General features: G+C 42.5%; 3 protein-coding genes across 3 annotated transcripts; 2 read left to right on the top strand and 1 right to left on the bottom strand.

Moving 5' to 3' along the window:
• Positions 1–86: 86 nt before the first annotated feature.
• On the top strand, positions 87–1,856 carry LOC147198289 (olfactory receptor 1P1-like). The gene has a single exon (XM_086123179.1). The coding sequence runs from the start codon at positions 938–940 to the stop codon at positions 1,850–1,852; it is 915 nt and encodes a 304-aa protein (XP_085979305.1). The 5' UTR covers positions 87–937; the 3' UTR covers positions 1,853–1,856.
• A 2,374-nt stretch (positions 1,857–4,230) lies between these two features.
• Positions 4,231–5,843, top strand: LOC147198288 (olfactory receptor 10J5-like). The gene has a single exon (XM_086123177.1). It carries the CDS (start codon positions 4,231–4,233, stop codon positions 5,146–5,148), a length of 918 nt encoding a protein of 305 aa, XP_085979303.1. The 3' UTR covers positions 5,149–5,843.
• Positions 5,844–6,758: 915 nt separating this feature from the next.
• Positions 6,759–8,412, bottom strand: gdf3 (growth differentiation factor 3). Its single transcript, XM_086123894.1, has 2 exons — positions 8,148–8,412; positions 6,759–7,592 (listed from the first exon to the last, which is right to left on the bottom strand). The coding sequence occupies exons 1-2, from the start codon at positions 8,410–8,412 to the stop codon at positions 6,760–6,762; spliced, it is 1,098 nt and encodes a 365-aa protein (XP_085980020.1). The 3' UTR covers position 6,759.
• Positions 8,413–16,960: the final 8,548 nt, after the last annotated feature.

Raw genomic sequence — 16,960 nt, 5'->3', positions numbered from 1 at the left:
GAAATCGCCTTGATGGTATTGAATTGTACTGTGAGGAGGCCCATTGGTTGACTGGTTAATGTGTCGGTCTCACGGCGGAGAGGTGCGGGGTTTGATTCCAGGTTTTGGCCTTCCTGTGTGGAGTTTGCATGTTCTCCCCTGCATGGGTTTTCTGCGGGTACTCCGGTTTCCTCCCACATTCCAAAAACATGCATGGCAGGTTGATTGAACACTCCAAATTGTCCCCAGGTGTGACTGTGAGCACAAATGGTTGTTCGTTTCTGTGTGCCCTGCGATTGGCTGGCAATCAGTTCAGGGTGTCCTCTACCTACTGCCCGAAGACAGCTGGGATGGGCTCAGGCACGCCCTGCGACCCTTGTGAGGGTAAATGGATCAGAAAATGGATGGATGGATGAATTGTATTGTTCAAAAAAAGTGATAATCGCCTTGTATCAAATCATTAGGCCATATATCAGAACGTATCAGAAAAAAAATGTATCTTGACATAAATCTCTCTTGCTCTTTTCTCATGTCGAATCGTACAAGTGAGGTGAGTCACCTTTATACAACATTTGTTACTTGGAAGTACATATCTTGGGTCAAAAAGTTTCCAACGTGGAAAACGAAAACTATAAATGAGCAGCATCAGCATGTTTTTGGCACTCTTCTTTGGCCTTTGACTCCATGATTGCCTTCCGCCGGTTTCCTCTCTTGTCACATCATATTATAATGTGACAATGGACTTGTCACTTTAGAACATCATGTTCACCAAAAGTTTGACCCTGTTACATGTGATGGACAGGTCAAGCCCACGAAAAACACAGAGGCGAAAAGGACTTTAGGGAGTTTGTTGACATGACTTAATGAGATCCGTGGAGGCTCAGCAACCATCATAAAATAATTGGCACTCCCGCGATTCTCGACCGCCGGTGTGCATGGTGCACATGAGTGGAACACGATGAATGGAACTCATGTCCTCATAAGTCTTGGCGGCTATATCGATGTGGATAAGTACCGATATATTTACTTTGTGGTCTTTTTGACGTTCTACGTTCTCATCCTCTGCTCGAATGGGACAATTATTTATCTCATCTTGAGTCACAGGAACCTTCACGAGCCCATGTATATTTTCATTGCCGCTTTGTCTCTCAACTCGCTTTTGTTCAGCACGGCCACCTACCCCAAACTCATTGTGGACGTCTTGTCTCACCGGCAGAGCATTTCTCAGGCAGGGTGTATGTTGCAGTTTTTCGTGTTCTACTCTTTAGGTGGTTCAGACTTCCTTCTGTTGTCAGCCATGGCTTACGACAGGTACGTGTCCATCTGCAAGCCTCTGCAATATGCAACCACCATGCGTCCAACCAATGTCATCATCTTCTTGGCTTTGGCCTGGTTTGTGCCCACCTTCCAGATTGCGGTGGCAACTTTCATTAATGCAAAGCAAAAACTGTGCAGTTTTGTTTTAGGGGGCATTTTCTGTAACAATTCTGTGAAGAAGCTTCAGTGTATGAGATCACAAACTTTGGTTGTTTATGGTATGTTCATCTTTGTCAATGTTGGGTTTCTCCCTATCTTGTTCATCCTCTTCACATACGTTAAAATATTTATCGCCGTTTATTGCCGTCGTAACGGATCCTGGGAAAAGGCAGCGGAGACCTGTATACCTCATCTGATGGTTTTAATCTGCTTCTCTTGCTTGGCTGCGTCCGACGTCATTATGGACCAAATGGAGTCAGATGTTCCAAAGATTGTTCACATGATCATCATCTTGCAAATATTGGCGTACAGTCCTCTCTTGAATCCAATCATATACGGGGCAAAGATGAAACAAATCTGGAAACACATCAAGTTGTTCTGTCACCGCGTCAAATAAACGACTATTGACGTTCAGCCTGTCAAAAAGTACAAATAAATCAAGTCAGGTGTTCTATTTTTCAAATAAATCAAGTCAGTCAGTGTATGTATCCAATAAATTAAGTCTGATATGAATGACCATCCTTATTTCATCCTGCAAAAGGTTTTCAGAGTGGTTCACACTTTTAAGGTGGTGTTTTTATTGATGTGCGTTCAGTGCGCAACAGATTGGAATGTGTTTCACTCATGTTAAAAAAAAAAAGAGAGGAAATAAAAGCACATTGAGGAAGTGTTGTTTCTGTTTTTAATTGAAACGTACTATTTAATTGCCATCACAGGATGAAAAAACAAAAACAAGACTCTATCTACCAACCTATTCGGCTATCCATTGCTTCAAGGATGCAATGATTGTCAGGGGTGAGAGACATGGATTTTCCAGATTTAAGATGATTAAAATCTGTACCCATTGTTTTCCCCTCTTTCAGGCTTCACCTCATTTCTCCTCTCAAACAAGCCTTGAAAGTGTTCTTTTTTTTCAGCAAGTATTTTCCCCAGCACCTCTCAGTAACTCGCATCAGCACAGAAATAATATTCATATTTTTACTGACAGAAATACACTAAAGCTTCACAAAATAAAAAAAGTAACCAACCTCAATAAATACATCATTAATGATGTGAAACAAACAGCTTTGAATGAATACAAATGTCGCTGAAGAAACCGGAGTACCCGGAGAAAATCCACGCAGGCACTGGGAGAACATGCAAACCCCACACAGGAAGGAGCAGGAATCGAACCAAGCACCTCTCCACCATGAGGCCGACGCGCCTACCAGTCGCCCACCGATTAATTGATGAATCTGATTTCAGAAATAAAATTACAAATAAAATAAAATTCGCTGCGCAATGTAAACCTAAGCTCTGGCGATCACAATTCGATCACAGTCGATGCAAACAGTGAATTTAATTCTTTCAGAGGCCCTCAGGACTCCATTCAGGGATCCCGGTGTAAAACACACTGGTGACAGTGTTTTTAGGGAAATAAAATAACTGAAGTCATTAGTTAGAGTGGCAATTTAAGATGGCTGTCCTTTGGCTTCAGTCGCAAACGGCTAGCTATAGTCACAGTCATATTTCAGTCAGTGAGTCACCCCCGCGTACAACCCCACGTGAGACACGCAGCGCCGTGATTTTTTTCACATTCGGTCTGAACGTAGCATCATGACATGAGGCGATGAGTTCCCAGAATGCACTGCATGGGGTGATCCATTTAATTAATGAAGCAATAAGGATGCTAATCTTTTGTGTGTTTGTGTTAACGGAAGTTGAATGTGTGTCATATTTAACTGTGACATTTGTTTGATTGCATATGTTGGACTGTTTTTATTTTTTCTAAACAAACTGTGACTTGAGTTGTTTGTAAAATAGTGACGTGGAGGTTCTGGTGTCGTCTAGAGTATTTACTTGTTTGTCAGATACAGCCTCTCATGACTTGTGACCACGGGCTCATCATTAACAGCTCCCCTGAGGCTGACCTTGTTATGACACAATCCTTACATTGCTCTTTCCATTCAAATTAAGCTTTGTAATGAAGGCAGAAAATAATAAGTCAATCCCAGTCTGTTGACTTTCGACCCACAGATGAGATTCTTCTCAATTGTCCAGCTTGTTGAGACGAATATAGGGCTGGGCAATCTGGCCTTAAAATAAAACCTCAAAAATCAGATTTTGGAAATTAATGAGTTTTTAATTTGATAGTCCTTTTTTTAATTGGATTTGATCGCTGACTTCAAGCTCCACAGCAATGAACTTAACTCGCAGCTCATCTTGACGGATGGGCGCTCAATCGAGGCAGGTTGACATGAATTGTCCGTCAACACGTTTGGCCCGGTTGACATTTGTTTTCCGATGGGTAAAATTTCACCTGTAACTGCACGTTCACATCGGCTATCAACGCAACTTCAACACGCCACTGAGATTTCTTAATGACATCAGTCATTCTGTAACAGTTATTCACTTTTCCATTAAAATTGCAAGTTAACAAAGCTACACACAGAGCACATTAACTAGATCCTAGATTGTGTCCTTGACTTTGTGGTCCAAATTGATCATAGAGGTGCGAGAGGACAGTTGCAAGAAGAGAACAAGTTGAGAGACAACAAGGGTCAAATCATATCATGGACTTACAGTATCATCTCTGTTGAACATCATGTCTGACAAATGTTTGACCCTGCTGCATGTGACGGACAACAACGCGAAGCCGAAAAGGACTTGGGGGAATTTGTTGACATGACAGCGGCTCTTAATGAGATCCGTGGAGGCTCAACAGCCATCATAAAAGACTTGACACTCCCGTGATTCTTGACCGCCTGTGTGCATGGTGCAAATGAATGGAACACGATGAACGTAACAAACGGCCTAATAAGTCTTGGCGGCTATGTCGATGTAGATAAGTACCGATATGTTTACTTTGTGATCTTGTTGATGCTCTACGTTCTCATCCTCTGCTCTAATGGCACCATCATTTGTCTCATCTGGATTCACAGGAGCCTTCATGAGGCCATGTATATTTTCATCGCAGCTTTGTCTCTGAACTCGCTTTTGTTCAGCACGGCTATCTACCCCAAACTCATTGTGGACGTCTTGTCTCACCGGCAGAGCATTTCTCACACAGGGTGTATGTTTCAGTTGTTCTTTTTCTACTCTTTAGCTGGTTCAGACTTTTTTTTGTTGTCAGCCATGGCTTACGACAGGTATATGTCCATCTGCAAGCCTCTGCACTATGCAACCGCCATGCGCACAACCAATGTCACCATCTTCTTGGCTTTGGCCTGGTTTCTGCCTGGCTGCCAGATTGCGGTGGCAACTTTCATTAATGCAAAGCAAAAACTGTGCAGGTTTGTTTTAGGTGGCATTTTCTGTAACACTTCTGTGAATAAGCTTCACTGTGTGAGATCACAAATGCTGGTCGCTTACACTGTGTTCATCTTTATCAATATTGGATTTCTCCCTGTTCTGTTCATCTTCTATACGTATTTCAAAATATTTGTTGTCGTGTATCGCAGTTGTGGGGGAGCCTGGAAAACAACAGCCGACACTTGTTTCCCTCATCTGATGGTTTTATTCTGTTTCTCTTGCTTGGCTTCATTCGACATCATTGTGGACAAAATGGAGTCAAAGCTTTCAAAGCTGGTTCGCCTGATCATGATGTTGCAAATAGTGGTGTACAATCCTCTCCTCAACCCAATCATATACGGAGTGAAGATGAAAGAAATCTGGAAACACATTAAAAAGTTGTTCCATCACCTTGTCAAATAATTTCGAATTTAGACATTACTCTGTCAAATAAATCCAGTTGGGCATTTAGCTCGTCAAACATGTTTCATCAAATATAAAGCTTTTTTTTTAGATAATTAACACTTGTCAGATGTCATTTGGAGTTTGTATTTCAATGTGTTCAAAGCACAACTGATTGTAATGTGTGTCACCTATGATAACAAAAAAAAACACACAGATTCCTTTCAGGAAGCATTGTTACTTTTTTTTGTACTGCACTATGTTTTCAGCAGTTATTACTTTTAGCCAGGGGTTTAACATCAACTTGAGATGTTTATTAATGGCCTTACAGATATAGCGAATAAGCGTGTCTTTCAGGAATTAGTGTTAGCATGTAACTCGCGGAATTAGGATTACTTTGAGGCTAGTTTGCCTTGCTTCTTCCTCAAAAATGACAACACTTGCCAAACAAAGACCAAAATATCCATCATCCTAAAACTCAGCTCCTCATACATTACATTTATGTCATTCGTAACAACTCTGCAGGAACACGAGTGCATGGAGCATGTTCATAGCTTGATATTTTTAGGATTACAAAACAGGTTTTATATTTATTTTATTCACACAGAAAAATTAGATTGTGTAATGTTTGAGTACATATTTTCTTTTGTGCTTTAATACTTGCAAAACGTTTTTGTCTGAAAAGAAGTTAAATAAAGATGTAGCTGAACACTGTTCTGCCGTTTTGTTTTATTTTTTACAAGGACACACCAGAAAAATATAACACAGCTAAAAGATAATTGTAAGCCGCCATACCATTAGACTGGTGAGAACAACTTCTCAGGTTTACACAGTGGAACACAACAGTAAACTTTAAAAAAATGCAGGGTGGGGTAGTTTACAACGGCAGGATTATATGAGATCCGCGTCAGTGCCAACAAAAACAAACGCTACCAACGACTTATATTTGAATAGACAAACGATGCCGCTTAGTGGCCTTCGCGAGAAGTGAAGCCACCGGCAGCCATCTTAATTAGCCACTCGCTGTGCTCGTCTCATGTTTGTTTGTTTGTTTATTGAACATAAATACTGTACATGGATTTCTCCACAGCGTTTTCATGTCATTTTCTGTCTCTACGGCGAAATGGCAGTGTGCGGTGTAAGACTGTACCAATAAGTCTGGGGGAAGATATACATGCACATTTCCTCGGTAAGAACGCAATTCGAAATTTCAAGGTTCGGCCCTCGTCTATAATTCACCTTATGTCCACTAGATGGAGAAATTTTCAATCTCTGTTGTTCCTCTCGACCATAACAGCCTTTATTCAGTAACATAACTACTGGTCGGCGGAAATACAGATACGGTAACTGATTTTGACGTAAATTGATGTAATGTTTTCACACTAGAAAATAAGGCATTGTATATTTTTAAAGGACATGCGTACACAAACATATGAAATATCAATATTGGGGAGGGTGATCAATTGTTTCGAACAAAAAATACAAAATACTTTTTTTTTGCAATATGTGATAGATAACCGCAGCATGTTGTCTATTCAAAGCTTCACATTTTTAATTCAAAACTTTATTTGCATCATTTAAAAATTGGCAGAGCAGCACAGCCGGGGAGTGGATGGGACTATCGAGCTTCAGTCATCTGCATCCGCATTCATCCACCACCATGTCCTGATAGTGGCGCAGCACTACGTTGTCATTGTTGTCATAGTAGAGCATGGAGATGGGCGAGAAGCGGACGGGCACACAGCAGGGCTGAGGGGTGCTTCCCGGATCCAGCGAATGAACCAAAGTCTGCAGGATGGCGTGGTTGGTGCTGTTCAAACTGTCACTGAGAGGGAAGGGGCACTCACCGTGACAATAGTTTGCAACGTAGCCCTGCGGTGCAATGATCCAATCCTGCCAGCCTACGTCCTTGAAGTCCACATAGAGTCGGCGAGCCTTGCAAATGTTGCTGGGCGAAACGGGAGGCAGGCTGTGGGCAGCGCTCCTCCTCTGCCGGGAACGGCACTGCTGCGGGTGGAGCGACACTGCCACCAGCGAGGCCTGCACAGATGGCGCTACCCAGGACTGGTCCGGGTCAGCATTAAGAGGCCGGAGTTCCAAAAGCAGACCATAATTGCGTGCTGGGTGGCGCCAGGACTCGGCCAGGGCGGTGACGTCCAAGGTGACCGACACCACCTCAAGGCCCAACTGGACTGACTGGGACAGCAGAAGGCGGCGGTTGGCCCGAGGGTTGGCGCCTTTTAGCGTGGGCCGGACCATCTTATACAGAACGGCACTGACGGTTGGACCACTTTGCAGCAGGGTTGCCATCCTAGCAGAGCCCCTGGGTCCGGCCCTCCACAGGAAGTGGATGTGCAACTGGGCCAGAGACAAGACCTCCGAGGACTCCAGGGCCGCAAGATTGAAAAAGAGATGCTGGTCCACACAGCCCGGGCATGCTACGCCAGAACCGGGAACAACACTACCTGCACGCACACAAAACATAAATTGACACTCTGAAACATACAAATGGACATAAACAAACAAACACGTGCACGCACATGCGCACACATGCACACGGTTATAGACAAGCACATTGATTCACACACAAAACAACAAAGACATACCAAAACTAAGAAACACTAAAAAAAAAAAAATAATAAAACACCTGTATGCTCACAGACATTGTGACACGGACACACGTGCACAAAAACGTGGTCACACACACAAATAGACATGTACACGCAGAGAAAACAGACAGACACGTGCACATACGCACGCAGACACACAACTGAGACACACAAACGCGGACAGATGCAACAGGTATACATTGATACGCACAAACACAACCATGGAAACACACAAAGCGATGAACGTGTTTTGCAAATGAGAAACAGACAAACGGAGGTACACGTGGGTATACACGATTAGACACTAACGGAAACAGACACATATACATAAACACGTTCACGCACAGATACAAATGGCATATTGTCTGTAGCCACACAATGACGTGGTCTTGGTGGTACCATTGCCACTACCTTGGTCTTGCACATATCTGATGATGTTGCCACGGACGCCGTACTCGGACACCATGCACGGCTCGCCTTCATCGACCTGGGCGCGCTGCGACCTCCAGAACATCTTCCAAAGGGCCGGTGGGACGTCGTGGCGCGGGGACCGGGACCCAAGGGCACCATCGGGGGCGGACGGCGGCTCGGAGAGGCCTAGGGCGCCGAGCAAGAGCCGCTCCGAGGGGGCAGCGTCCATGCCAACCAAGACGAATAGGAGCAGGAGCGCACGCATGTTCTTCGCCCAGACAACTTCGCTCGGCAGGGCGCTGGGCGTTTGATTTAAATGGCGCGACCTCCCGGAGTGATCGATAAGATGGTGAGGGAGGGGGCGGGGAAGCTCCAAACATTTTGGTTTGTGTTCTCAACTTTTTATCAGTTTTTGCGACTCAAGGAACTGATAAAAGCTTTAGAAAACAAACAACAATTACGTGACTCAAGTCATTACAGATCAGCTCTACCTCTGGCACAAACCTCTGAGCTCAAGAGCCACATTTGAGTTTTTTTTTAAAAAAGTGCCAATAATGGAGAACAAATACAAATAGTTACAAAAAGTTAATATGGTTGATATAATAGCAAAATAATTAATCCTATTTTTACACTTCAGGTAATGTTATGTTTCACATATCAAGCAGTAAAATGAGTAACAAAATGTTAACACGTGTATTTTAAAACTTTAAACGCAAAAAACGTTAAATGTCTAAATTAAGTATATTCATGTAAGCAATTCACGAATTACTTCAAAAAATAAGTCCATAGTTCAGAAAAGTTAAAATGTGTAAAATAGTTTTCCCCCATATCAGTGTGTCTGTCTTGTATCCACTTGTGATGCAAGCATTTCCATATTCTGTATTCTTAATCGTTGCTACCTAAATATTACCTGTATCTTATTTCATCCCGTTTTGACTCGTTCCTCGCTGGTGGGCGTCCACACTGTGGGCGTTTGTTGTCAGGTTTATTGGTTGAGTTTAAATTGTATTTTTTTGTTTTTAACTGTGCAATATGATGAGGTGCAATACAAATAAAGTTGGACCGCCGAGAAATACCGGAAATGGATGTGTCACAAAAATGGGGTCACTGTCCGTCTTTCCTCTGCATGTCTGACATAGTCTGGAGGCAAAGTCAGGTATGTGACGTGGTTAAATATCTCATGCAAGAGAAAGAAAGGAAGAGAAGACGTTAAGTGTAAGTCATACTCAGTCTTAAGTCACTAAAGTTTAACTACTTGACAACACTCGGAAATATTCGCAAGCAGTGACGCCTCCGTGATGCGTTTGCATGCGAGCAAACAAGCTATCCGTAACGTATCTTAACACGGCGAATGGTACCGTGTTAAGATAAGTTCAAGTTCAAGTCAACTTTATTGTCAAATGTGCTCTATGTGCAACATACAGCACGGATGTATGTAGACCAATAAAGTCGCCGAATCTCAGCTAAAACATTTGTTATACACGTAAGGGATTCGCTTCTGGTTCAAGGCCATGGTGAAAAGCTGGACCTTGTTTTTATTCAACGTAGAATGACATCGAACAAGTTCAAGCGACTGTAAACGTGTGCGTTTTGAAATTAGTTCATAAAAGGCGCCTCTCTCCCAGCATCCGCCATTCGTCACGGGGGGGGGGGGGGGGTGGAGATCGCCACAGTTTCGGTCTTATGGTCTTTATTCTGCTGTTTTTCATAACTTCGTAAGATTATTTAAGTGGTTCAAATATGTTTTTTACGCCCAGTCATTTTGATAAACGTATACAATTTAGGCATTATGTTTCCTTCGTTTCCCCCTCTCTGTACTAAAGTGGTACAGTATATACAGGCGTGACGTCACGTTTGATGTAGTTCTCCAACAACGACGCTTGGGGTCACCCAAGACCTTCGACAAATACTATTTTACGCACACTTGCGATAGAAACAGAGCTAAAATGTCATATTTTATTGAATGTCATACCTTGTAGATGCCAAAGTTTTGGGGTATTTATCTTAGTGACCCTACCAATTCAGGGTGTTCCACCACAACCACCAAAATGTAAACTACGTTGCGTAGTGCTTACATAACAATCCTGATCATTTGAATCAAATAATGTCCCACTGGTTTGATTTTGGACGCACTGGCCATAATGATTCAGATGATGACCATTGTTTGTTTGCTTTTTGCATCTCAATTTTTAGTGGTCCAGTTGAATTGTGTGAATTGTTCAGTCTTGCTAATTAAATGAAAATTTTGTAGAGCCTCTGCAAAACCTTTGCAAAAAAAGTGTAGTAATTGTGGGTGGGAAACAGTTAGACAAACAAATGGCCTTGTACATTCTTTTGTCATAAAATAGAGGACAGTTTTGGTAAATATCAATAGAGGGCAGGTCATTAATGTTACTGGTATGACTCTTGATCATTTTATGGGTGCTTACTCTGTCATTCAGCTCAGGATATGACTGTTAATTCCCTGTTGGTTTTCTGTGGGTCAAATGAGTCACTGGGTTTTTTTTCTCTTCTTCCCCCAGCTGCACCATTCATTTGTTTCTGTGTGTGCTCCACTGAAGATGCGTAGGATGCATGTTGTGTGTTTTCCTGCCTAATAGATGACTGTAAGCTGTGTCATGCCTTTTATATAATTCTGCGGGGGTCCCTCGTACTATTTTAGGTTCATAGGGCTTCTCTTGCGCCACAGGTAGGGCCAACACAAAGCTCTACATTAATTTGCCATATCTCATGTGTTTTTAGTAGTCATATAATCACCATATAACCTTTCTGAATTATTTGTGCAATGTTTGAAAATAGCAATGCAATAGAGAAATTGTCCTATACGGTATACGGTGCATACACACAAGACACTTCCTTTTCACATGTGGTAGCTTGCGCATAAAGCATCTGTGCCCGTTCTTGCCAAACAGTGCAAGTAGATCGACTAAAATATTGACACCATTCACAGAAGATGCAAATCATGTTATGAACACCGATTGGCACTTACTCTGTACTTTTGGATGTAAAAACACACCACACCGGCCTTGCAGTGAATTTAGTCTCATTCTGATCTCACACCAAGACATGGTAGCATAGCAACTTTGGCGATGATAAGGGAGCGTTCCCGGAGTAATTGGTTATATACCAATTGCTCCAAAATGGCTAAGAAAGGATTGCCAGTTTCATTTTCTCTGGAATACGATATGCATCAAGTCACCATCACTGTGATCTGTAGGCCATCTGGACGCCGTATGTCCTTTAAATTGTTCAAGATACCACTGCATTATATTTGCAGATACAGTGTTTCTCATTGTGCATCCCTCACTGACTTTTTCATGTCGGAATGAAGTTGCCTTCAAGGCCCAATCACCAATTTTATCAAATTCTCAGAACACTCAATTCCTTGTTGAAATCCGAATCTATGCCGCCTGTAGTCCGAGGCAAACGGAGCGTGGGCGCGATATTGTCTGTGAATAACTTGTTTTATGGGTCCTGGGAGTATCATATGCAAGTATCTGTACAGCTAAAGAGAATATTCCATGAAAGCTTTCTTTCTTTCTCCGGCCTTCTTGAGGGAGTGCGTGTGTGTGTCGGGCTGCCAGCGAGAACAACAGCAGCCTTTTCTGATAGCCCGGACCACACACAACTCCAGAGACCCGTGTCTTCTGTCATCAGCACGCAGACGTTAACAATGTGTATCTAAATTTAGACCTCCATGTTGCTTCATAAACCTGAATCCAGCTTTCAACGTTGACACAAGCGAAGCCTTCAGTTCTCTTGCACTGCATTCTTTAGGAACAAAACAGTGGTGCTTAATTTGATAACCGATTAATTATCGGTTAATCATTGCATCTACCGTTTTCTGTACATGCAGCCATTTGCTGAGCCATTGAAAGATGTCATACCAGTGCTAACCACAAGATGGCAGACATAGCTCACCAGCCCCTCCAACCCAGAGGCTGGAGTTGAGAAGAAGAGCGTGTCATGTCCTCGTAACACCGATCTCCAAAGTATAGAAACAACAGTTATCAGTTTTTTTCTCACATAGTTGGCAGTTTGTTTAAGATGTGTGAAGATTTGGTAAATTCATGTCCTCCAAAAACAACTCTTAACAGTGCTTCCAATACGTTAGGTGGCTTAATTGCACAAGCGGCCATTGTGATGAACTCCTTTCAGAGCGGGACTTTACTCAACATACTTGCACTGTTCACACAGGTGAGTGAAACAGCATATTTGTTTGCGTGACATGCAAGAAAACATGTTAGCATAAGAATGGAATCTTTGAGTAAGTAGACTTGTGTCAAAACATTCACAAAATGCGTTTTTGCACATAATCGTGTTTTTTAAAAAATCTTGAATAAATAATACTTTCATAGTTATTTAACATTACGACGTATTGCAGTTAATATTAGTATAGGTTACATTTGAGTTACATTTACAGTATCTTGGAGTTTCATCTGACTGTTTGAGGGCAACCAATATGCTGTCGTCGTCAGCGAAAAAGGGTTTGACACTCATGTCATAGAGCTTCCAGCTAATTTTAACAAACCATATATTCATTGCTATCATGGGCGCCTAGAGAATCAAATTACCATCAAAATTTAGGGACAACACTTAAAGCGTAATTTTCTTCTTAACATTCAGTATTTATCTTGTGTTATATGTCACATGTGTTATTTCAGACATACCATTTGGGCTTTCGATTAAAGTCCCATGATGAGGTGCATGTGATAGACCTACAAAGACACATGCACACATCCTTGCACTGAGAACAGATGTAGAGTGAATTCCCATTGGCAGCCGAGGCCTTTGAGTCATCAGCTGGGATTCCCTGCCTCTCGCTTCCAAATATGGGTGGGATTGTGAGCTAGCGGCAGACAGAATGTGGAAGGCAGAGTGGAACCCCCGGGTGATGTCAGAGTATTGGAACAGCATGCCACGCCACTGACTGGAAATGGAGCAGCGAGGAATTTCAGGAATGCAAAACTCAGTGTGATGCCATTCGCTCAGTTGTAAGAGGTTGCACTTCATGTTTGCAGGCTCCCGTGTTTTTTTTTTTTTCCGGCAATCATCTCACTTGGGAGAAACTTCTTCCCGAAAATCCCAAATCCCCCCACCCCTTAGACATCAACCCGAAAGTGGTGACTCCAAATTCCCAGCATCAGTTGCTCTGTGGGAGGCCTCATTCAGCCGAATGCTATTTCCGTGACTGCAGTGTTTGATGCCAGGACTCGAGTAACACTTTTTGTGAGCTTTATCAGAATTTGGGTATTTGAGAGCAAATCATTTGATGTCAGTGGTGTCATCTGGTGTTAATCAGGAAAATGTTTGAATTGTCAATGAAATATATAGATTGAATTACTGTAGCCACTTCGATTTTTGGTGTATTCACATGTAACAGCTGTACATTTTATACAGTTAGTGACCCATATCTGATAACTGAGTGTACATTTGCTGAACATCTGAAAACAGCACCCAAAATTCATTTCAACAATGACACAAGTGTCAGCATCCCAGCAACATGAACCTAATTAAATTCAACCCAAATTGGCAGAATGAAGTGAAATAGTTAAAAAAAAAAAAGTGTGAATAAACTGAAAATTATACACTTTGATTGAATCTAAATGTTGTTACCAACCACGTAATTGCAGCTTTGTCATTTTTCAATGTGGGAGTAACAACTCGAATTGTGATCATTTTAAAAAATCTGCAACTTGACACCTACCCACTTTTTTTCTTTGGGTATACTGTATTCACTATTGAAGAAGAAGGACTGTGCCTCAGATGCGCTCTCCCCTTGTATCAATAAAAGCTACAAAAGGAGCCACATGAGGCTTTGGGTGACACCAGAAACATTTTGGCTTGCATTGATCGCTCGGTGGCTCGAGTTTGCAGAGAAGGATTGCAGTACATTATAGCCAATGATTCAAAAACTATTAAGAATATTCATCATGTTTTTAACCTGATATGCTCTGGTTGAATAGAAACCTCTGGAACATCTCGAGGGCGTCCTGTCCTGTGTCACATCTTTCATCACACCAGCCTTTCCTTTTCCGATCCGCTTTACCATGTCCCACCGAGTAGAGCCCCCCGCCCCGTCCCCAATACAGTGTCTACGAGCCTAATTATTGTTTACGAAGATCAATCTCCCTTTTCCTCGCTGCCTCCCGCTCTCACTGTAGTCTCGCACCGACCATAGATGATGCAGTAATTATATCTGCCGACCGTCGGTTGGCCGCAGACGGCTTTGCGAGTCTCTCTGCTCGGGGAGAAATTAGAGACTGCTCAGCACATGTTCAGGGCTGTAATTAGAATAAGGACTTTTGTGTATGAAACGTGTGTATATGTTTGTTTAAGAGACCTCAGAATTCCAGTTTATCTCTGCCTCTGATCTGTAAGGTTCCGTCAAGGCAGGAAACTTTCAGCAGACGTTGTTAGGCAGTACGGAAAGTATGTGACTGAAGCAGTAGCTCTTCCACGACATGCTCTTGACAGTATCGGCGTCTCACCCTTTTGATCGGGTCATTGAACCGTCGATTGACATGTTGAGCTGCGATTCTGACCGCTTTAACCTCTGCTGTAAGCAGTCCGGAGTTTGTTGGAGGTCTAGTTTAAAGAGGATAGGGTAAGATCTGCAAAACGCATCACAAATGCATAGAGACGCCTACGACACTATCTAGAATGCACTTATTCTTACCACAACTTTGGAACATTCTGGATTTTTATCCCGGTCAATGAAACCTTACTTTAATCAGAATTTTATTACTGGTTCCCCCTTCAACCGTCTGCACGCCACCCACCACAGCGCTGAAGAGGCCTGTCGGATTCAGAGTGACACGTCTTCAACTTTTAAGGCGTGGAATTGCAGACAAACCTGAAATCATTATCAGCTTTTGTGACCGCTTACAACAGGGGTGTCAAACTCATTTTTGTTGTGGGCCACATTTGAGTTTCTGTTTCCCTTGGAATGACTGAAACCATATAAAGAAGTCAAGAATAACAGTTTATTCACCTATTGTTTAAGTGACTGTAATGAGTGGTTTGATAACAAGAAAATGCTTCCAGTATCACTCTTCTTTATTAGAAATGAGAATTTGAAATTTTGGTACAGATTTTAGCAAGCATCATGAAAGTTGACTTTTTTGATTTGCTTTCGAGGGCCACATTAAAATGATGTGGCGGGCCAGATCTGGCCCCCAAGCCTTGAGTTTGACAACTGTGGCTTACAATGTTTGAAATATACTGTCCATGTGTAGTGGTTTAATGCTGTAATAAAATCATGCCATTAATATAAAAGGAATCTGGAGCCTTTTATTTTTTTAGAAAGAGAGAGAGAGAGAGAGAGAGAGAGAGAGATCTTCATCCATTAAAATGATCATCCATATGGCTTCCAGGGGATGTGGAGATCAATCGGCACAAAGTCATTAGGCTCACAACAGTCCATTAAAATGTGCACACACATGTCGCCGTGTGTGCTGTCCGTCGCGTGCAGTTATTTTACCTCCCTCTGAGTACTCGTGAACATTTTTCCACCGCAGAGACAACCGCAGTACACTTCGCTTTTGAGTGGGCCGTTCCAAGTTCTAATCCCAAACAAAATGTCTTCAAGTCTTTTGTAAATGACGCAGAGGGGATAACTTGATATATGTTTTTCACTGGAATCATTTTCGCATCTTCTTTGGTCCACTCAGGTTCTGGTGTTTGAAGAGAAAAACAGACTGCGGATGAGAGTGACAGGCAGAAATGCTAAATGATATGTCCAAGGAAAAGGCCTAGTAAGTCCACAGCAGTGACATGTTCCAGATGTATTGGCTTTAACTTACCTCACAAGATGGATGGATGCAGCAACTTCGTAAAATAACGACTTGAATAAATCTTTTAGCAAAATTGTTCTTGTGATGCATCTATGCTTTTTATGTCGGAACTGTCATTTTTTTCTCTCCCCCCATTGGACTTAAAAACAATTCTGGTCTGAAGGTATTAGCCGGATCTTCTGACCTGTAGCGACTTGTCAATAAAGCCATTGGCTTTTAAACACAATCCTTTTTAAGCGATGAGATAAATGCTGCAGGTCAGTAAACATTCACTTCGGTCAACAAGAATGGATACATAAAAAGCCGGCGTCACTGTCCGTGACAAGAAAGCCTATGCAGTTACCATTTGAACAACGCATGCCAAACTTAAAAATCAACCAATGAGCATACAACACAATCGGAAAATAACGCAATGAAAAGACGGCTCATCTCGAGACTCATCTGCATTTCGTCCTTGGGTTTTCAAGGCTAACGGTCTTGTCACAAAGTGTCATATATTTAGGTGGTGGGGTGGGGGGGTGCTAAGCCTGTCTGCGAATCTGCTAGTGTGATGTCATCACTATGAGACACTGGTGTGATATGACGGTGAGGTAATGGCAGGAGAGGATTGCAAGTTTATTACTTTGGCACGCGGTTAGTTTGGCTTCTGCAGACTGCAACGCGGTTTTAATGAGAATAGATGATCTACTTCAAGCGATTCGTGTATGTTTTCATGTGAATGAGAGAGCACATGTTCAAGCTAAGAGGCATTTATGACAGGAGGCAATTCAAATTACGTATACAGTACAGGTATGGTCAAGGGACTAACATGGCTTGTGCGCTTGTGCTAGTTCCAAGCCAGTGCCCTTTCTTTTTCCACCACCAAAATTGGCTCTAGCGCTAGCTTTAGCTCTGGTGCTTGAAACTGGTTCTTAAGCTGGCCCCAATTATTTGTTGGGCCAGACGCTGGCAACGACGACGTCAGGGGGTGGTGGGCGGCGGGCGGGGTTATCATGACGATTGCAGATGTAGAGAAAT

Source organism: Hippocampus guttulatus, chromosome 11 (genome assembly GCF_054856545.1).
Source record: "Hippocampus guttulatus isolate MCC_2025c chromosome 11, RoL_Hgut_1.0, whole genome shotgun sequence".
NCBI lineage: Eukaryota > Metazoa > Chordata > Actinopteri > Syngnathiformes > Syngnathidae > Hippocampus > Hippocampus guttulatus.
Note: the sequence above shows the minus strand (reverse complement) of the source record. Positions and strands in the feature narration are given on the sequence as shown.

Excerpts from the sequence above, each read along its gene's own strand:
- LOC147198288 (XM_086123177.1), top strand. The coding sequence starts at position 4,231 with ATGAACGTAACAAACGGCCTAATAAGTCTTGGCGGCTATGTCGATGTA.
- LOC147198289 (XM_086123179.1), top strand. The coding sequence starts at position 938 with ATGAATGGAACTCATGTCCTCATAAGTCTTGGCGGCTATATCGATGTG.
- gdf3 (XM_086123894.1), bottom strand. The coding sequence starts at position 8,412 with ATGCGTGCGCTCCTGCTCCTATTCGTCTTGGTTGGCATGGACGCTGCC. Across the intron at positions 7,593-8,147 it reads CAGATATGTGCAAGACCAAG|GTAGTGTTGTTCCCGGTTCT; the intron begins GTAGTGGCAATG and ends GTGTGCGTGCAG.